Source organism: Lathyrus oleraceus, chromosome 5 (genome assembly GCF_024323335.1).
Source record: "Lathyrus oleraceus cultivar Zhongwan6 chromosome 5, CAAS_Psat_ZW6_1.0, whole genome shotgun sequence".
In the NCBI taxonomy this organism is placed as follows: Eukaryota; Viridiplantae; Streptophyta; class Magnoliopsida; order Fabales; family Fabaceae; genus Lathyrus; species Lathyrus oleraceus.
The window spans coordinates 239,246,386-239,269,513 of record NC_066583.1 but is presented as its reverse complement, the minus strand read 5'-3'; the positions used below and the strand labels follow the sequence as shown (position 1 = coordinate 239,269,513).

At 40.4% G+C, this 23,128-nt stretch overlaps 1 protein-coding gene across 1 annotated transcript; it reads left to right on the top strand.

Annotated features, from left to right (window-relative positions):
• On the top strand, positions 1-1,385 carry LOC127083359 (zinc transporter 8). Its single transcript, XM_051023668.1, has 3 exons — positions 1-612; positions 689-838; positions 1,080-1,385. The coding sequence occupies exons 1-3, from the start codon at positions 1-3 to the stop codon at positions 1,383-1,385; spliced, it is 1,068 nt and encodes a 355-aa protein (XP_050879625.1).
• The last annotated feature ends 21,743 nt before the right edge of the window (positions 1,386-23,128 follow it).

The window sequence follows — 23,128 nt, the reverse complement described above, 5'->3', positions numbered from 1 at the left end:
ATGGGATTCAAAACAAATATTAAACTATCAGTTTTTTCTATCTTGATCCTTTTTGTAATTCCAACTCTAATATCTGCAGAGTGCACATGTAACGAAGAAGATGAAGATCGAAATATAGCCGAAGCCCTACGTTACAAAATAGTAGCTTTAGCTTCAATACTAGTAGCAAGTGCAATTGGTGTTTGTATCCCAGTTCTTGGGAAATTGATCCCTGCTTTAAGCCCGGAAAAAGATATATTTTTTATCATCAAAGCCTTTGCTGCTGGTGTGATATTATCCACCGGATTCATTCATGTGCTTCCGGATGCTTTTGAGAATCTTACTTCTCCTTGTTTAAAGGAACATCCTTGGGGTGATTTTCCTTTCACAGGTTTTGTGGCAATGTGCACTGCCATGGGAAGTCTTATGATTGATACTTATGCAACTGCTTATTTTCAAAATCAGTACTCTAAGAAGACACCTACACAAGTTGAAAATCACACAGATGTGGAGAAGGATGCTGAGCATGAAGGACATGTGCATGTTCATACTCATGCCTCACATGGTCATGCACATGGCCATGTTTCTGCGGATCCATCCTCAGAACATCTTCGTCATAGGGTTATATCACAGGTAATTATAGTACAAATTTATATATGTTACTTGTAATTTGAATCGATTGTGATGGATTATTTTGATTTTGCTATAGGTATTGGAGTTGGGGATTATTGTTCACTCGGTTATAATAGGAATTTCTCTCGGTGCTTCAGAGAGTCCTAAAACCATAAGACCGTTAGTAGGTGCTTTGACTTTTCATCAATTCTTTGAAGGCATGGGACTTGGAAGTTGCATAACTCAGGTACTTATAGTCTTATATCATCTTTTTGGAAAGTGCTTTTATATTCTCTTTACTACTTCTTTACAACTTCTTCATTTGTAAAAGGATTGCTTTCTGCAAAACATTTACTTTGTTTGACTATGCAGAATAGAAAAACCATTTATTATCAATATTTTACAATAGCTCATTAAAAATTGTTCACACTAACCAAACCTAAAGCTACATTTTTTTTGCTGACTTATTGGAAGTGCGATCATTGCAGGCAAATTTCAAAAATCTATCTATTATCGTCATGGGATTGTTCTTTGCTTTGACAACTCCAATTGGAATTGGAATTGGCATAGGGATCAGTAGTGTTTATGACGAGAACAGTCCAACAGCCCTTATAGTTGAAGGAATCTTCAATGCAGCTTCAGCTGGAATCTTGATTTATATGGCACTTGTAGATCTTCTTGCTGCTGATTTTATGAATCCAAGGATGCAAAAAAGTGGTACTCTTCGATTAGGCTGTAATATATCTCTTCTGTTAGGAGCTGGTGCTATGTCTCTTATAGCCAAATGGGCTTAGGTGTTTTTATAGTTTTTAGTTTAATTTTTCTATTAGGAAACAATTTCTCTTTTTGTAAAATTATATTCTGCTTCATAGCACTATTTTGGTGTCTTTATAACAAATTCTATAACTCAGCTACACCAACTAATGCATGTGCGGCAGGCGGCTTCTGAACTAAAGAAGTATTGAACATTTGAGACAACAAATTCAAACAATCTAGAATTACATGATAAAGTTCAACTTGCTTCATTTTGAGATATAGGCACTGCAAATCAACTTCAACATCTAATTTGTCATACTTTTGATTTTTAGCTTATTCTAACCACTTTTGATTTTTAGCTTATTCTAACCCTCACCTAAGTGACTAAGTGACATTCGTTTCTTTTGCGTTTTTTTGCATTTATGGAAAGTGTGGTGTTGAGAAAGAGAAACAAAGTATGGTGAAGTCCCACGTTGATTAGAAAAATGGAGACTGAATATTTATAAGTGAGACAACTCACACACCTATCACCTTAAGATTTTGGGTGAGCATGTGATGTGTCTCTCACAAGTGCGTTGCTCATAAAAAGAAAGGTTTTGACCCCCCCAAATTGACCTCATCATATGGAATTATTAGAAACTTGAATAGAAACTTGATAGGTAGAAAAATTCTTTGTGGAAGAGAGAACTTTGTAATATTTTGCTTGATACAAAAGTGTAGAACTTCAAACTTCTTTGTGGAAGAGAGAACTTTGTAATATTTTGCTTGATACAAAAGTGTAGAACTCCAAACACTACAAGATTTTTCTAGAAACATTATTCAAATTACCCAAGCCCAAAATAACTAAACCCAAAAAATCAAAATACAAATAATAAGGTTGGATGCAAATCAAATTTAATATTTCTACATTCCCTTAAACTTGATTTATGACTCCAAGCATACTCCTTAGCTTCACGAAAGTTTTCAACTTGAGTGGATTAGTGAAAATGTCGACAACTTGATCTTGAGACATCACATACTTTAACTTCACTTCCTTCTTCTAAATGCATTCTCTTATGAAGTGGTAACGGGTGTCGATGTGCTTACTTCTTTCATGAAACACGAGATTCTTTTCAAAAGCAAGTGTTGATTTATTGTCAGCACATATTTTCATAGGATCTTCTTGTGACATTTTTAACTCTTACAACATGTTCCTTAGCCAAATCGTATGACAAGCGCGTGATGGGGCGACAACATACTCAGCTTCACAAGTTGACAGTGTGACTATTGGTTGCTTCTTTGACATGCAAGTGAAAGCGGTATCTCCCATAAAGAACACAAAATCAATAGTTCTCTTTCTATCATCTAAGTCTCCACTCCAATCGTTATCACTATAGCCAACGATCTCATAATTGTTAGAAAAGTAATATTGCAAGCCAAAGTTTGTTGTACCTTTGATGTACGAAGGATTCTCTTTTTCGCCTTGAAGTGAAATACTGTTGGAGCTTTCATGTAGCGACTTACGACTCCTACGACATAGAGAATATTCAACCTTGTACTTGTCAAGTAACGTAGAGTTCCGACCAAACTTTTGTAAAGAGTTGAATCCACAATCTCTCCATTTTCATACTTGCTCAACTTACAACGACATTCTATTGGGGTGTCAACTAGATTGGCATCATCCATCTTGAACTTCTTAAGGACTTCTTTTGCATAACCTTCTTGGGTGATGAAAACTCGTTTGTATTCTTACTTTACTTCGATGCTGAGATAATATGGCACGAGCCCCATATTCGTCATCTCAAATTCATTTGACATGTTTACTTTTAACTCTTCAAACATGCTTGGATTATTCCCTGTGAAGATCAAGCCATCTACATACAAACACCCAGTCAAAATATCTCGACTTTGCGCTTTACTATAGAGTGGATGCTCATATGGACACTTGATGAAGTTTTTACAAGGCATTTTATATTATATATTACTGGATGCATTTATTTGACAGCATAAGAATTATGGGGGAATGGTTGAAGCTTCATATCTCTCGCCTCCATGTCCTAGATTCAAACCCTTGTTGCCACTTTTTCCAAAAATTTTTCCTTTTTCTTCATTTTTCAACTTTTGTTTTTTATTTATTTTTGTATTTTTTTAACCTTCCAAATTGTGTTTCTTTCTAATTTTTGTGATACATACTTCTTATTTTTGACATTATATTTACAATTTAATTTTTGTTTTTATTCTTTCCATTTATTTTATCTCGATAACGACCATTGTAAATGCACCATTTGAATGTTTAAAACAATATGATACTTGTTGGATTCTTGCCTTGTTCCTTTGAATATTTTCATTGTTAATCATCAGATTTTAATCCGTGGATTTCACATTTCCCATGTCATTATTCCACCGATTATTTTATCGATACATTGATGGTATTTCGTCGCGTCTTGACCCTTTGCATACGATATTTCCATTGTTGTCAATATGCATAAACCGGTTTTGAGCACATTACCTAGGGTTTTTCTTGCATCTCTCAGTTTCACTTTTGCCTTGCACGTACTTGCGTTATGTGACTTTGATTTGCATCCTCGTATCACGATTTTAATCAGTGCATGCTTTGACTTTACTTCTTTTGATTTAATTATTGGATGTCTTGTAAATATAACTTGTGTGTTGTTATTTTCTTCACATGGCTTACTATTGGGCCTTCTTACAATGAGATCATTTCCTTGTGCACTTACACTCATCTATTTATATTTGTTGATTTGTAAATTCATTCGGTCGTGATGCGAACATTCCCTTCTCCACTTGCTTTGGGTAGTCAAAACAATGTTTTCGTAGATTGACAGAAAGTAGCTTTCGCTAAAATCGACCAACAAACAAATATTTTCTATCTAGATCTACATAAGCTTTGAGTTCTTTATTGCACCCGGAGATACGTAGGAGCATGATTTGAAAATCTTGTCAGGCGAAAAACCGGCGGGAAAACAAGAACAACAGAGCCACCACCGTGCGTTATTTATCCCAAAAGAGGGAAAGGAAACGCTCAGAGTAAACCTGGGAAAGAACATGGTCTCGCGACCAAAGAGAATGGGTTCGGGAGTCGGTTATGCGAAGGGAAGGTATTAGCACCCCTACGCATCCGTAGTACTCTACGGGATCCACGCACAAAAGGAAGGAATATTGGTTGCTAAACACTGCTCACACACACACACACACTGGCTGAAAGAGACACAAGAAAACAAAAGAGACTGACTCGGCAGGATATCGTATCCTGGGTCTACTTAGTCTATCAGGCATAGACATCAGAGTCGAAGTAGTTCGGACTGGGGAAACGACACATGCTCGCTAGGATATCGCATCCTATGCATACGTATCTTCTCGGACGAGAGAAGAATCAGAGCATTCGTAGCTCGGCTAACACGCACACAAACAAACACAGGCAAAGGCAAACGTGGAGCCTGACTGCCAATCACTGGACTTATGTCAGCATCCGAACCTAAACACACGCAAAGAGGCAAACGTGGAGCCCGACTGCCAATCACTGGACTTACATTGACATCCGAACCTAAACAACACAACAGATAGATAGGGAGTCGGGGACTCAGCCTATAACTGTCAAACGCACACAAACAAGACAGACAGCAAATGCTAAGGAGTCACAGACTCGAGCCTAGCAAAGGTCAGACAACACACACAAAAGAAAGAAAAGGCGCCCGGAGAGATCAGCTCAATCTCCTGCCTACATACTTCATCTGGTGTGAAGATCAGGGCGATGTAGTTCCCCTACAGAGGGATAAAGGACCTAGCCTAACCAGATAACAGAGGGAGACACAACTAGGGAGACTACGACTCGAGCCTAGATGTTATCATGCAAATTCGTCCCTAAGTTAAGGTTTCTAGCTAACTGGCACAGGGAGCCAGCCTATCCTAAGCATGGCTTGCACAGGAAGCAAGCCACACACACACTTAACTTGCACAGGAAGCAAGCCAAGCAAAACCTACTTGCACAGGAAGCAAGTCTAAACTAATCCTAACTTGCACAGGAAGCAAGTCTAAACTAATCCTAACTTGCACAGGAAGCAAGTCAAACAATCCTAACTTGCACAGGATAGCACACACTATACACAAGCAAGTGGCTCAAACAAGGGTTAGGTTTTAGTCGAGGGGTCATATCAACCTCGACAAACAAACCTCTGGAACTGGGTGAATGTTGCTCTTAACCTTGCCATTGAGAGACTAAGGTGAAGCAGATGAAAGGTGGGTGAAGATAAGACTTCACAGCTCTTATCCCTGGCCTGGGAGAGCTTAAGACAAGAATGTGTGGGTTCAGAAAGTGGGAACCCTTCTACACATTTAAAACTGACTCAACTGTACAATTGTACAAGATCTTGGGTTTGTATCTGCAATGCATCAACACAGTGGTGTGAGCAAAGCAGATGACACACTGAATAGTGGGGGATAGATTGCATATCCCTACCTTCCACCAATTGCCTCTTCACTTAGGAGGTCTTTGACTCTATGCAAGGACAAAATTAAACATCCACAAACATTGCCTCTTAAGGAGGACTTCAGACAGTTGCCTGGCCAAGTAACAGGCCAGGTCTTCCAGACTACATGAAGTAAAAGAGACATACCTCAATGCAAATTGCTTATACAAGCAAAGCAAAGCAAAAAGTTCACAAGGAACTAAGCAACTAAAGTACCTGAGATCAGTCAAGCACAGTTAGTATACAAGTCAAAGTTAAATCAAAATGAAACAGATGTCAACCAGTCAACACAAGCAAGTGAATGTGCAAGTCATGAAGCTTAAGGCATGTGAGCCAAACCACCTACAAAACAAAACATGTTAGACAATGATATTTAGGCAAGCTCAATCAAAAAGAATTGGTCTCAATGGCCATTTGGTGTTCCACCTGAAAACACAAGCTCAAAAGTGAGTAACAGGACCACTAGGGCAAGCCTAGGGTCAAAAATGAATGAGAAAGTCAAAACAGCAAGGGGCAAGCATCCAAAATCATGTTCAAACCATTAAGAAACACGAACACTTGGGTTCACATACATATCAATCACTATCATCATTTCATGAACCATTTAGGTCAAAGTATGGCAAATAGAAGCTCATAGAAGTCAACAGCAAGACTTGCATCAAAAGTCAACTAAAACATTTCCAAAAATCACCAAATAAATCATGGTCAATTCTAACACATAGCATGGTAAGCATGTCAAATTTCACCTCATTTGGACAAGTGGAAGGCAGTCAATGAAAATCAGAAAGTCAAAGCAATTTTGAACATGCTCAATGAAGTCAAACAAACATGCATCAACTTAGAAAAATCATAAGTCAAGAATGGTGTATGATAAATGAATGGGACTAAAACCATGGCAAAGATGAGGATGTCTAGTTATCTCATGTAAAATTTCATGTCCATCTAATAAAGTATGAGAATTTCACAAATGAAATGGGACCAAATGTCACACAAGGTCAACATATGACTAACCAGGGGAGAAAATCTCAAACAATTAGGAAATGCCACAAATAAATCCACAAAAAGTCACATGTAAACTAGACATACAATAGTAGGTTCATGCAAAAAATCAGATCAATTGGAGGTCAAGAAGCATGGTAATGAAAATCATGAAGTTGGATATCAATGGTGTGACACAAATTGTCACACCCTAATTCAAAAACTCATATCTCACAAACCACAAATGATAAATTCACAAGCTCTACACCAAAATCACCATGAATGTGTCTAGTTTAAGCACAAAAAATTTGGGAGCCATTGGATACATTCTCATCATTTCACAATTGATTTGGCAAAGTGTACAAAATTTGGTCACATGTCACAAACCCTAGCAACATTTAAAAACCACTCATCCAAAAATTCTGGAAAAATAATGATAAAATACTAGAGGTCATGATGAACACGACACAAAAACTCCCATTGAATTTGGATCAAAAATGAGCAAGTTATGATTTTTGCAAGATTGGTAATTAAAATGTGAAATTAATTTGGATTAATAAAGCAAGAATGGCAAAGTTGTAATTCCATAATCCACTTAATTAAACACGGTCGTTTTGGCCATAAAATGAAATGTTTTGATTGGTCAATGAGTTTCAGGCCATGCATACGTGAGAAATGTGAAGAAAAAATTCTGGGCAAATATTGGGATTAGGGTTTCAATCTTCATCCCTCTCAAAAATCGTGATTTCAAAATCTTGCCCAAAAATCTCAATTGAGGACATCAACATGATCAGCAAGCAATGGCAAACAAGAATCCACCATCATTTTTCATTAAAACACCACACAAGCCAAGAATCGAGCAAAGTAAATAAGCATCATCAAACTTCCAAACAGCATAACTTCATGAATAAGCAATCATTTTCAAAAAGAAAAGCATCATGACACTCAGCATCAAGAGACCTTTTAAAATCATGTATTGATTAAACAAAGGGGGGGGGGGTCGAATTCATACCAAAAATTGAAGGACAGTTGTGTTCTTGATGTTGTTTGGTGTTATTGAAGCGCAACAGTTGAACATGAAGCTCCCTATAGTTGAATGGCACAAAGAACCTGGCTCATGGATGCTTGCCTTTGCTTGCAATCTAATCTGCCATGGATGGGCCTCTTTTGAAAACAGCAGTGGAATATGGCTCTACAACTGGAGGAAAGTGGTTGGAATGGACTCAAGATGTTGTTGGAATGATGTTTAGGCAAAGCAAGGTTCAGTTTTCTTTGGAAGTGTCTTGACAGTTTTGGAGAATGCACCAAATGAAGGTTTTTAGGATGAGTGGTGGATGAATCCTGGTTTGATGTGTTGATGGTTGCAGCTGATTTAAGATGATGCTTAGATGGTGAAAAAGCAATGGCCAAGTTTCAGGTTCTTGGAAGCTCTTGAATGGTTTTTAGAAAAAATGGCCAAAGTGGTTTTTGAGTATGAGTGAATTTCTATTGGTTTTGTGCTGTCCAAATGTTGTTTGTCCATGACAGAAAATGTATTTGATTCTTATCACAAGCCAGGCCAGGTTAGGTTACTTGGTGTTTTTTGGAATAGGTCTTGAAAAGTGCAAGAAGAGGTTTTTTGAAGATGAATGAGAGGTTGGTTTTTCTACTGTCAAGATGAGGAAAATGTGTAGTGTTCACAATTACAATAGATGATCCTGACATCTGCTGTTTGGAGTTTGACAGGCTTTGTCTCTTTGGAGTTTGGACTGTTTTGATAAATGCAAGTGAGAGGGGTTTTGGTTGGTCTGCTACTGCTCTTTCATGACAGTAAGTGAGGCTTTGATGTTCTTGTTTTATGTTGCTTTCTGAACAGCCTTTGCCATTTTGTGGAAATGCCAAGGATTAGTATGGATGAATGAGTGGAGTTCTTGGTTTTTGCTGTGAAATGGTGTTAATCATGACAGAAAAAAAATAATGGTGAAAGTCTGCTGTTGGTTGGCAAGGCAGGGTTTGTGTTATTTGGAAGCTTGGACAGAAAAATGGAAAATGCAAAGCAAGGTCAAATGCAGTTTTAGGATCAGTGCTTTTTTTTCTGCAATGTGTTTGGTCGTGGCTGCAATTGGTTTCATGACAGGAAAATGATGGAGGGTATGGTCAAGCCAGGCTTAGTTCATTGAGTGTTTTACAGAAAAATGGAAAATGTCAAGATGTGTTTTTGAGAGAGCCAAGGGTTTTCTTGCTGCAGGATGTTGGCTGCTACTTGCTTCACCATGATGAATAGGTGTGCTGTTTGGTATTGTTAGCCATGCCTTTTCTCTTGACAGTTTTGACAGAAAATTTAGAATGCCAAACAGCCAGGTCAGGTTTCAGAGAGTGTTTTGTGTGCAAATGTTGGCTGCTGCTACTCTTCCATGACAGGAAAATGAGGTATAGAATACTGTCTTGAGCCAAGCTTTCTCTTTGGAGTTTTACAGAAAAATTTTGGAAATGGCCAAAGTGCAATTTTTAGAACAAGGTTTTTATGCTGTGTTGTGGCTGCCAAACTGGTTTCATTTTGATGAAAATGGTGGTGAAACACAATGCAAGCTTAAGTCTTTGGTGAGCTTTTGACAGAAAATTCTGAAAATGCCAAAGCAAGGTCAAAAAATGAGGGAGTAAGTGAAGGTGGTTTTTGCTGGTTTGGAGGCTCTCATTCTGGTTCACAAAATGACAGAAAATCTTCCTAAAATCTGCTGTTGGATGTTGCTAGCAGGTTTTGTGTTTTTGACAGCTTTTTGAAATGCAAGTAAGAGGGGTTCAGCCTCCATGATTTCTGTTATGCAAGGTGTTTTTTTGATGGCTACTAGCTGCAATTGAATCTCAAAATGTCAGCAAAAAATCATGCCTAAGGTCTGCTCCTTTTGGTACAAGGCATGGCATGGAAGTATGGATGAAAGTGTCCTTTTGTTCCAAAATTCAAGCAAGTAGGACATGGCCTTGATGGGTGCAAGTACTGCATAATTTGAGCTTGCAAACAAACTTTAAATGATATTTCTGAGCTATTCCAATTGGCCAAATGGTAGAAAAATGTTTATATCAAAAAGTCAACCATTGGTCAAACTTGCATTTAAATGAGATAAGTCAAAAAATGCCATTTTGATTGGTGAAGTTTTGGCTCATGAAATTTATATTTTTGGAAAGAGGGGATCAAATGTGACTTGTAGGAAAAAACCCCCACCAAAATTGGCCAAACGGTTTGAGAGATATGGCCTTTTGAAGTTCAAGAATTTCTGAAATCGATTCGATCATAACTTGCCAACCACACATGGGAATTAAGAGTTCTTGGACTTTTTGGAAATGGGAGAACAAGATCTTCAACTTTCATGTTGGGCAAAAATTCATTTGGAGCTTGTATCATGATGTAATTTTGAGGATCAAGACTTTCCATTTTTGGTAAGTTTCAGTTACAGGTCCAGTTTCCATTTTTGGAAATTTCTGATCTGGCTTCAAATTCTTCCATGATGGTGTTTGACATGATATATGAAGACTATTCGGCCATGAATAAGCTCTCTCAAACCAAATCCAATCATCAAATCACTGATTAAATGGACAGTTGACCAACAGTTGACTTTTAGGGTTTCTGCCTGACTGAGCCTCTTCTGATGAATTCCAAACCCTAATTCCTTGAGAACTTGACTTCAAATGATGTCCCAAGTTGTATGGACTCTTGATTATTGATCATGGTGCCCAAATTCCACAAGAATGGCCACCATCCACTGCTTTGACTGACTGTTGACTGTCTAGGGTTTTTGACTGTTTGTGCATGAACTGATGATCTCCAAGCCTTCAACCCTTGACTTGAACACTTCAAATAGACCTCCAAGTCATGTGAACTTGTTGGACAAACCCTAAGGCCTTGGCTCCTTGAGAAATGCACTTGCTTGCTTGGTTGACTGATCTCCTGATCAGTTTGACCTAATTTCTTGATTGGCTTGCACTTGAGGCAGAAGAGGCAATGCAATGCTATGCAATGGACCATGATATGCTATGACCTAATATGAAAATGTATGTACAATGATAGGTGCAAATTTGAGGTGCTACAGCTGCCCCTATTCAATCAGCTGGGAACCCGAATGGATGATAGCAGTGGCTGTCAGACTTTCAGGGTAAACAGGGATTGAATACCAAGAACCGTAGAATTTGCACAACAGGGATCCACCAATGGAAACGTCCACTGGGATTTGATATTTATTACTGGGTATATATTTTTTTGGTTTTGTTTTTAAAGGGTACAGCCACGTCCAGACATCGCAATGACGATGAATGGGGGAAAGAAATCACAACTAGATGCCAACGGACAACTAGGAAAAACTCAACGTTTACCAAGACCAACGGAGAGGTAACCAGACATTAATGAATGACTGGAAGGGATACAACCATACGTCAACGGACGAAATGGGAAAAACTCAACGTTTACCAATACCAACGGAGAGGTAACCAACTGGGGACGACCAGGAAAAACTCGACGTTTATCGAAACCAACGGAGAGGTAACCAGACATTAATGAATGACTGGAAGGGAGGACTCGACCAGACATCGACGGATGAATGGGAGAAGACTCGACGTTTACAGACATCGCAAGATGATGTTTACAGACACCAAAAAGATCGACCAGACATTTACAGATGAATGGGAATACTCGACGTTTACAGACATCGAAAGATGATGTTTACAGACACCAAAAAAAAAGATCGACCAGACATTTACAGATGAATGGGAATAAGAGAAACACAACCAGACGTCAACGGACGACTGGGAAAAACTCGTCGTTTATCGAAACCAACGGAGAGGTAAATCCACATGGGGAGGGTACAACTAGACATTACCGGATGACTAGGAAAAACTCGACGTTTATCGACACCAACGGAGAGGAGTAACCAAACATTAATGAATGAATGGAAGGGATACAACCATACGTCAACGGACGAAATGGGAAAAACTCAACGTTTACCAAGACCAACGGAGAGGTAAATCCACGTGGGGACAGGTACAACTAGACATCATCGGATGACTAGGAAAAAACTCGACGTTTATCGACACCAACGGAGAGGAGGAAACTTCTCTTGGGAAGGAGGACACAACCAAATCATCGACGGATGATCGGGAAAAACTCGACGTTTATCGACACCAACGGAGAGGAGAATACTTCTTCGGTCTGAATACCGGAAAATTGGCCTTGTGCCATGAGTACATCGACCTGATCGTCGGAAACTCCTTCGGTCTGAATACCGGAAAATTGGCCTTGTGCCATGAGTACATCGACCTGATCGTCGGAAACTCCTTCGGTCTGAATACCGGAAAATTGGCCTTGTGCCATGAGTACATCGACCTGATCGTCGGAAACTCCTTCGGTCTGAATACCGGAAAATTGGCCTTGTGCCATGAGTACATCGACCTGATCGTCGGAAACTCCTTTGGTCTGAATACCGGGAAATCATAAGTACATATTATCTATAGCCGTCAAAACGTAGATAATACACTCGCATGGAAGATTATCCATAACCGGGTTGTAGGTTGTGAGATGGATAAATGACCGAACAGAAAGGCATCGGGGGACCAGGCTGGGTATGCAAAGATGACCAATCAAAAGAGGATAAAGTTGCTAACTCGGAGCGAGTATCCAAAAAAGAAAGTGAGGACCCAATGGGGAAAATACTGCTTGATCAAGGCAAGTATCCAGAGGGGAAAGAATATCAATATCACAAACCGGATACTGATAACTGCAAGGAGGGGATTACATCTACCGGTTTGTAGGCAGAAAACCACGGAAAAGTAACCAGTCATCGATAGGATGAGCACAAAGGGTTAACTCCAATCAAGGGGATGAGAGTGGGATTTTACAACTACCAACTAGTAGGTAGAAAACCACAAAGATAGGACTTACAGCTACCGGTTTGTAGGTAGAGGCCACAAACGAATCTACTGAGAGACGGAGTGAGAAAAAAGGATTTACAACTACCGGGTAGTGGGTAGAAGACCGAAAAATTCCGCTGAGGATAAGATGAATGAGTGCCGGTTAGTGAGCGATTATTCATTTATGCCCCAGGGAAGCACAGGAGACAGCCAACAGGAAGCCAATTTAGGATCGATCCAAAAAGGCAGACTGAATCAAGACTCATCCTAATGAGGAAAGAACTCAATAGGGAGAACCCATCCCATTAGGGAGGGAACGGAAGCAACCGTCATCCACGAGGATATATCTCAGTGGGGAAATGGCAGGAAAGGATAGACACTTTCTGCTTAAGGGGTTGGCTCTACATGGAGAGATCAGACATACCCAACTCTGCTAGGAAAATCTACTGGAGAGATCTGTATCACCAAATAGCAGGAGGCAACAATCAACAGATACCCGGCGACAGCTGCAACATGAGTATCCAAATGCTATGATTATGCATGTATGCATTCTACCTAAAACATATGATGAATGCTGACAAACAGACATGCTCCAACCAACGGTCCGGGAATCAACCATCCGGAGAGAAAACCAAAGTCACCAGAGAGCCAAGAAGATCCACTGGAGGCTGGGACAATAGGAAACAATCAACATCCTGCAGGGGAGAAAGGCCACCCGAGGCTTCCGGAGGGATCGTCGGTCACAACCGGAGAGAAGAGTTCAACATACAAGTGGATGCGCCACAACAACTTGTGCTAGAGATACCAAGAAGCAATCAGATCTCTGATGAAGATAGATAGGCATTGAGAAAGCTTTTCATACCAATAACTCCGTTGGGGAATCTATCTGAGGGACATGATGGAGTACTGGGATGTCAATTTGCAAAATACTGAATCTTCCAAGAAAAGCACCCATGCTGGGGAGAGATGAAGACTGCTCTGCTGGAGAGGCGAAAGTTGAAGTCTTCGGTAAACACTCTGCTTGGGGAACTGCCCCACAAAAATATTTCAACAGCAACCTTGCTGGGAATGCCCCACGGTAGGGCTCAAACAAACCTATATTGGAGATGCCCCACAATAGGGCTAACAGGGACCTGGAGGAAGAATGTCGTACTGCCGGGAACATGAAGATAAACAACTTCAACCAACACTGCACTGAGCAAATTCACTGAGGAGAGACCATACGAGGTTCTGCAGGACAAAGATACAGTCATGCTCGAGATACGAACAATTGTCTTACCTGCTGGTAATCATACCACCCCCGGGAGAGCACCGTGGGTCTCCTAAGTATCCTTCCATCATTGTGAACGTTCACTTTGTTTAAGAACAATTTTTTTGAAAAATTTGTTTATTTTGAAAACAATGATACTTTATCAATTAAAACATGCAAAACGTTTGTTGAGTTGAAACAAATAAGAGTGCAAATAATTGGATGAAAAGCTCAAATTGATGTGATGGAATGGTAGTCTGCAAAGGGCGAGACTCCATAGATCTGTACAAGTTTGAAATCGGTGATATATATTGGAGAGGGCTACATCGAACATAATGACCTTTCCTCTACCATTCTGAATTTGCGATGTATTCAAAGCTTCAGTCGACGACGAGTCGAGAATCCCTGACGGATGACAGATATAGAGCACAGTCTTGTCAAGATGCAGTTACTTGCCAAATCCCTAATTTTTGCCTAGATTGCCCCAGTGTGAGGTGTTCAATCTAGCGGGATGCAAATTCTTTTTTTTTTCAATGTCTCTAACTTTTGCCTGGATCGCCCTTTCGGGTTTTCAATCCACCGAGACGCTCCTTTTTGCCTAAGTCGCCCTTTGGGGTGTTCAACTTAGCGAGCTGTTTGATTTTTTTCTTTTTGTTTAGGCGAAGTATTTCTTGACTGCACCAGGATTCACAGGACGAGTGAACTTCTTCATCCATTGTAGTAAGTGTCAGAACACTGCCTGAAGAGGCTCTTTTGACAACATATTGGACATTCATAGCTTGGGGGTTCACTTGCCCCTGGAATCGGGTACAAAAGACAAGACTTTCTTGAGCACAAGGTTCCTCGGAACACACGAGGCTTGATCTTCTTGTCGAATGCTTTTTCACTCTCTGCTGATATGACTGACCATGACACATGGCAGTTGATCTCTTCCTTTCGATCGGATTCACTTGGTCGTAGTGACTCTGAATCCATTCAGCATCAGTCAACTTGGGACTTTGAGGGTGCTTTTGTTCTTTTGTTTCTTTCTTTCTTTTTCTTTCTTTTGATTTCGATTTCTTTTGATTTTTTTTTTTTTGATTTTGATTTTGCACCCTCCTCTTTCTTTTTTTCTTTTTCTCTCTTTTTTTGATACGTGCCCCAGTTGGCTGTTCTGCTGATTCTCGAGATGCAGCTGAGTGATCTTCTTTTCTTGCTCAAGAGGTCGGGAAATCTCGTCAGGAATCCCTTTAACATCATCTTCGTCCGCTTCGAATACAGGGAATTCAAAATTGGGAGATGACGTCCGATCACTATGTTCAATGGGTTTGAGAAACAACCTGCATAAAGATTTTGATATGAAAAGCTCTTTGAAAAACAAACAAGACAATCGTTATGCAGATGAAAAAATTGCTTTTATTCTTGTTTTTTAAGGTTTTTTGGTGATCACCAATTTCATGCAAAAAGCGAAAAGGGAAAACAAATGGAAAAACAAATGTTTTAACATGAATTATTTGAATGAAAATATCATTGCACAAAATGTTGCCAACAATGTCATCACTTCTCCTTTTGGCATGGGAGAAGGGTTTTTAAACAAAGTGATTATTACAAGGACTTATGAACAACTGTAGGAACGCCCACAGTGACCCAATTGTGATAGATCCCACCAGGGATGACAACTGTCAGTATCTCTTGCATCAGCAACTTCTGCTTTCTGAACAAACCTTTCTGAAGAAAAAGTCGGCGCCAGCCCAGGACTTGTTATCTTCAAGCTTGATTATCACGGGGACCCAAGTCTTCAAAGTTCAGAATACCTGACCTCACGAGGTCTTGAACCTTCATCTTCAACTGGAAACAGACTATCCACATCATGACCAGGAGCACCCGAATGATACACACAATGTTGTTCAGGCCTATACCACCACCGAGGGTTGACGGGTATGGGCGGCGGGTCTCTGGGAGTAATCAAGTTCCGCTCTATCAACGAGGGACAGAGCTCGGCGTAGGACATGGGGATTGGATCAAAAATGATCTTCTTCCTCTCATTACTCGTACTGGCTTGCTGGGAAGCCTGCTGCTGAGGACGATGTTGTTGATGCTGATATTGCTGAGTTGACCTTCTCTGCTGTTGTTGAGGTTGAGTTGCTGGAATAGTCACAACAGCAGCCTGACGATACTGTCCTCTGTTCACACTCCTCCGTCGGTGCACAACATTTGTTTCAATCTCTCCCCTTTTGGGTGCCCCAGCGGATGGCTTCTTAGTACTCGAGGAACTTGAAGAGCCAGGATGGCGAACCGGAGCGCGGGTTGCTCTGACATTAACAGTCTCTGCAGCAAGAGGCTGTTCACTGATGCTGATCCCCTTCAATTCATCATCCACGGCATAATCATCGACGAGAATGGTGACAGCAACATTCTCATGAACGGGTACATCCACTGGTGAAGCACGATGGACTAGTGGAATCACGGCTTCCAGTCTCTGGGCTAAGGCACGCAGCTCCTCTTGCCCCTGAACAACTCCTTGCATCATCGTCATAAAATGGGCCATGTTAGCCCTCATCTCAGCCAACTCTGTCTGAACCTGGTCCATACTCCTCTGTTGATTCAATCTGGTTGAGTAGCGGTGTGGACGACAATCAGCAATCCTGTCTCAGTCAAAGTGAGAACTCTCTCCCAAACATGTCTGCAATGCAAGGATGTGCATGATATGCATGATATGCATGATATGGGTACTATTTTGTCATGAATGATCCTGATAAAGGATATGAGTATGCGAGTTAACTTTTTTCATGCATTATTATTTTTAAAAATAAGTATGCTATGATGCAAATGATGGAGCCAAGACTGGTCAGGCTGTGCATTTCAAGGCACAGGGTCAAAGCTTCGGCTTGAACTCTGATCACAAACATCTGAAACCCAAAGTCAATCTGATCAACTGGCATCTGAAACCAATCTGAGGAACCAAGTCACCATAAATCCGACTTGGGGAGTTCCGAAATAAACGAAACTGGAGATTACATCACTATCATCACAGGAACATCCATTGAACTGATGACAGCCAGCTCCTCTGAACAGGTACTCTCAAATTCAACCCGGGGATCCGAAATAAACGGAACCCGCTGATAAACCACGGACAGAACTCCGGCGTCCCAGAAATAAATGTCCATAATTCACAGTCACCATCTGTACCGAGAGTCACCAACTGTACCTGTTAAAATGATCAATCCCCCCCACTCACGGGTGTCATCTAGGCCAGGGTAAGGTCGAGAGAAACGCAGCATAAATAACCTTTCGCAGAATATCATCCTGTGCACACCCGATGTATGCACCGATAATATCCCACCAGGGTCTGAACTGCTCGTGATATCAATGTTCCGCTAAGTGGCGCCATACCACCCGCTTCCCATGAATCACTCTATTCCTAGGTTTCCTAGATTTCACTCATAGCCTGGGTATTGGGCCTTTTACCTCGAGTAACTCCCACCCCAAACAGAGAAACACAGCACAGCCAGCAAATGAATATGAATGAATGCAAACATTAATGCAAACCATAAATGCAAACAATAAATGCACATATATACAATGAATGCAATAAATAACAGCACAAAGCAACCAAAACCCTAACCTAGAGAGCGCTAGGAGAGACTCGCTTAGGGAAGATGGACCAGCACAGGTCAACTTCTTCTATTCCCCAGCAGAGTCGCCAGCTGTCGCATCACGCGAAAAACCGGCGGGAAAACAAGAACAACAGAGCCGCCACCGTGCGTTATTTATCCCAAAAGAGGGAAAGGAAACGCTCAGAGTAAACCTGGGAAAGAACATGGTCTCGCGACCAAAGAGAATGGGTTCGGGAGTCGGTTATGCGAAGGGAAGGTATTAGCACCCCTACGCATCCGTAGTACTCTACGGGATCCACGCACAAAAGGAAGGAATATTGGTTGCTAAACACTGCTCACACACACACACACACTGGCTGAAAGAGACACAAGAAAACAAAAGAGACTGACTCGGCAGGATATCGTATCCTGGGCCTACTTAGTCTATCAGGCATAGACATCAGAGTCGAAGTAGTTCGGACTGGGGAAACGACACATGCTCGCTAGGATATCGCATCCTATGCATACGTATCTTCTCGGACGAGAGAAGAATCAGAGCATTCGTAGCTCGGCTAACACGCACACAAACAAACACAGGCAAAGGCAAACGTGGAGCCTGACTGCCAATCACTGGACTTATGTCAGCATCCGAACCTAAACACACGCAAAGAGGCAAACGTGGAGCCCGACTGCCAATCACTGGACTTACATTGACATCCGAACCTAAACAACACAACAAATAGATAGGGAGTCGGGGACTCAGCCTATAACTGTCAAACGCACACAAACAAGACAGACAGCAAATGCTAAGGAGTCACAGACTCGAGCCTAGCAAAGGTCAGACAACACACACAAAAGAAAGAAAAGGCGCCCGGAGAGATCAGCTCAATCTCCTGCCTACATACTTCATCTGGTGTGAAGATCAGGGCGATGTAGTTCCCCTACAGAGGGATAAAGGACCTAGACTAACCAGATAACAGAGGGAGACACAACTAGGGAGACTACGACTCGAGCCTAGATGTTATCATGCAAATTCGTCCCTAAGTTAAGGTTTCTAGCTAACTGGCACAGGGAGCCAGCCTATCCTAAGCATGGCTTGCACAGGAAGCAAGCCACACACACACTTAACTTGCACAGGAAGCAAGCCAAGCAAAACCTACTTGCACAGGAAGCAAGTCTAAACTAATCCTAACTTGCACAGGAAGCAAGTCTAAACTAATCCTAACTTGCACAGGAAGCAAGTCAAACAATCCTAACTTGCACAGGATAGCACACACTATACACAAGCAAGTGGCTCAAACAAGGGTTAGGTTTAGTCGAGGGGTCATATCAACCTCGACAAACAAACCTCTGGAACTGGGTGAATGTTGCTCTTAACCTTGCCATTGAGAGACTAAGGTGAAGCAGATGAAAGGTGGGTGAAGATAAGACTTCACAGCTCTTATCCCTGGCCTGGGAGAGCTTAAGACAAGAATGTGTGGGTTCAGAAAGTGGGAACCCTTCTACACATTTAAAACTGACTCAACTGTACAATTGTACAAGATCTTGGGTTTGTATCTGCAATGCATCAACACAGTGGTGTGAGCAAAGCAGATGACACACTGAATAGTGGGGGATAGATTGCATATCCCTACCTTCCACCAATTGCCTCTTCACTTAGGAGGTCTTTGACTCTATGCAAGGACAAAATTAAACATCCACAAACATTGCCTCTTAAGGAGGACTTCAGACAGTTGCCTGGCCAAGTAACAGGCCAGGTCTTCCAGACTACATGAAGTAAAAGAGACATACCTCAATGCAAATTGCTTATACAAGCAAAGCAAAGCAAAAAGTTCACAAGGAACTAAGCAACTAAAGTACCTGAGATCAGTCAAGCACAGTTAGTATACAAGTCAAAGTTAAATCAAAATGAAACAGATGTCAACCAGTCAACACAAGCAAGTGAATGTGCAAGTCATGAAGCTTAAGGCATGTGAGCCAAACCACCTACAAACAAAACATGTTAGACAATGATATTTAGGCAAGCTCAATCAAAAAGAATTGGTCTCAATGGCCATTTGGTGTTCCACCTGAAAACACAAGCTCAAAAGTGAGTAACAGGACCACTAGGGCAAGCCTAGGGTCAAAAATGAATGAGAAAGTCAAAACAGCAAGGGGCAAGCATCCAAAATCATGTTCAAACCATTAAGAAACACGAACACTTGGGTTCACATACATATCAATCACTATCATCATTTCATGAACCATTTAGGTCAAAGTATGGCAAACAGAAGCTCATAGAAGTCAACAGCAAGACTTGCATCAAAAGTCAACTAAAACATTTCCAAAAATCACCAAATAAATCATGGTCAATTCTAACACATAGCATGGTAAGCATGTCAAATTTCACCTCATTTGGACAAGTGGAAGGCAGTCAATGAAAATCAGAAAGTCAAAGCAATTTTGAACATGCTCAATGAAGTCAAACAAACATGCATCAACTTAGAAAAATCATAAGTCAAGAATGGTGTATGATAAATGAATGGGACTAAAACCATGGCAAAGATGAGGATGTCTAGTTATCTCATGTAAAATTTCATGTCCATCTAATAAAGTATGAGAATTTCACAAATGAAATGGGACCAAATGTCACACAAGGTCAACATATGACTAACCAGGGGAGAAAATCTCAAACAATTAGGAAATGCCACAAATAAATCCACAAAAAGTCACATGTAAACTAGACATACAATAGTAGGTTCATGCAAAAAATCAGATTAATTGGAGGTCAAGAAGCATGGTAATGAAAATCATGAAGTTGGACATCAATGGTGTGACACAAATTGTCACACCCTAATTCAAAAAATCATATCTCACAAACCACAAATGATAAATTCACAAGCTCTACACCAAAATCACCATGAATGTGTCTAGTTTAAGCACAAAAAATTTGGGAGCCATTGGATACATTCTCATCATTTCACAATTGATTTGGCAAAGTGTACAAAATTTGGTCACATGTCACAAACCCTAGCAACATTTAAAAACCACTCATCCAAAAATTCTGGAAAAATAATGATAAAATACTAGAGGTCATGATGAACACGACACAAAAACTCCCATTGAATTTGGATCAAAAATGAGCAAGTTATGATTTTTGCAAGATTGGTAATTAAAATGTGAAATTAATTTGGATTAATAAAGCAAGAATGGCAAAGTTGTAATTCCATAATCCACTTAATTAAACACGGTCGTTTTGGCCATAAAATGAAATGTTTTGATTGGTCAATGAGTTTCAGGCCATGCATACGTGAGAAATGTGAAGAAAAATTCTGGGCAAATATTGGGATTAGGGTTTCAATCTTCATCCCTCTCAAAAATCGTGATTTCAAAATCTTGCCCAAAAATCTCAATTGAGGACATCAACATGATCAGCAAGCAATGGCAAACAAGAATCCACCATCATTTTTCATTAAAACACCACACAAGCCAAGAATCGAGCAAAGTAAATAAGCATCATCAAACTTCCAAACAGCATAACTTCATGAATAAGCAATCATTTTCAAAAAGAAAAGCATCATGACACTCAGCATCAAGAGACCTTTTAAAATCATGTATTGATTAAACAAAAGGGGGGGGGGGTCGAATTCATACCAAAAATTGAAGGACAGTTGTGTTCTTGATGTTGTTTGGTGTTATTGAAGCGCAACAGTTGAACATGAAGCTCCCTATAGTTGAATGGCACAAAGAACCTGGCTCATGGATGCTTGCCTTTGCTTGCAATCTAATCTGCCATGGATGGGCCTCTTTTGAAAACAGCAGTGGAATATGGCTCTACAGCTGGAGGAAAGTGGTTGGAATGGACTCAAGATGTTGTTGGAATGATGTTTAGGCAAAGCAAGGTTCAGTTTTCTTTGGAAGTGTCTTGACAGTTTTGGAGAATGCACCAAATGAAGGTTTTTAGGATGAGTGGTGGATGAATCCTGGTTTGATGTGTTGATGGTTGCAGCTGATTTAAGATGATGCTTAGATGGTGAAAAAGCAATGGCCAAGTTTCAGGTTCTTGGAAGCTCTTGAATGGTTTTTAGAAAAAATGGCCAAAGTGGTTTTTGAGTATGAGTGAATTTCTATTGGTTTTGTGCTGTCCAAATGTTGTTTGTCCATGACAGAAAATGTATTTGATTCTTATCACAAGCCAGGCCAGGTTAGGTTACTTGGTGTTTTTTGGAATAGGTCTTGAAAAGTGCAAGAAGAGGTTTTTTGAAGATGAATGAGAGGTTGGTTTTTCTACTGTCAAGATGAGGAAAATGTGTAGTGTTCACAATTACAATAGATGATCCTGACATCTGCTGTTTGGAGTTTGACAGGCTTTGTCTCTTTGGAGTTTGGACTGTTTTGATAAATGCAAGTGAGAGGGGTTTTGGTTGGTCTGCTACTGCTCTTTCATGACAGTAAGTGAGGCTTTGATGTTCTTGTTTTATGTTGCTTTCTGAACAGCCTTTGCCATTTTGTGGAAATGCCAAGGATTAGTATGGATGAATGAGTGGAGTTCTTGGTTTTTGCTGTGAAATGGTGTTACTCATGACAGAAAAAAAATAATGGTGAAAGTCTGCTGTTGGTTGGCAAGGCAGGGTTTGTGTTATTTGGAAGCTTGGACAGAAAAATGGAAAATGCAAAGCAAGGTCAAATGCAGTTTTAGGATCAGTGCTTTTTTTTCTGCAATGTGTTTGGTCGTGGCTGCAATTGGTTTCATGACAGGAAAATGATGGAGGGTATGGTCAAGCCAGGCTTAGTTCATTGAGTGTTTTACAGAAAAATGGAAAATGTCAAGATGTGTTTTTGAGAGAGCCAAGGGTTTTCTTGCTGCAGGATGTTGGCTGCTACTTGCTTCACCATGATGAATAGGTGTGCTGTTTGGTATTGTTAGCCATGCCTTTTCTCTTGACAGTTTTGACAGAAAATTTAGAATGCCAAACAGCCAGGTCAGGTTTCAGAGAGTGTTTTGTGTGCAAATGTTGGCTGCTGCTACTCTTCCATGACAGGAAAATGAGGTATAGAATACTGTCTTGAGCCAAGCTTTCTCTTTGGAGTTTTACAGAAAAATTTTGGAAATGGCCAAAGTGCAATTTTTAGAACAAGGTTTTTATGCTGTGTTGTGGCTGCCAAACTGGTTTCATTTTGATGAAAATGGTGGTGAAACACAATGCAAGCTTAAGTCTTTGGTGAGCTTTTGACAGAAAATTCTGAAAATGCCAAAGCAAGGTCAAAAAATGAGGGAGTAAGTGAAGGTGGTTTTTGCTGGTTTGGAGGCTCTCATTCTGGTTCACAAAATGACAGAAAATCTTCCTAAAATCTGCTGTTGGATGTTGCTAGCAGGTTTTGTGTTTTTGACAGCTTTTTGAAATGCAAGTAAGAGGGGTTCAGCCTCCATGATTTCTGTTATGCAAGGTGTTTTTTTGATGGCTACTAGCTGCAATTGAATCTCAAAATGTCAGCAAAAAATCATGCCTAAGGTCTGCTCCTTTTGGTACAAGGCATGGCATGGAAGTATGGATGAAAGTGTCCTTTTGTTCCAAAATTCAAGCAAGTAGGACATGGCCTTGATGGGTGCAAGTACTGCATAATTTGAGCTTGCAAACAAACTTTAAATGATATTTCTG

Coding starts and splice junctions, on each gene's coding strand:
- LOC127083359 (XM_051023668.1), top strand. CDS start 1: ATGGGATTCAAAACAAATATTAAACTATCAGTTTTTTCTATCTTGATC. Junction 613..688: donor GTCATAGGGTTATATCACAG/GTAATTATAGTA, acceptor ATTTTGCTATAG/GTATTGGAGTTGGGGATTAT. Junction 839..1,079: donor TTGGAAGTTGCATAACTCAG/GTACTTATAGTC, acceptor CGATCATTGCAG/GCAAATTTCAAAAATCTATC.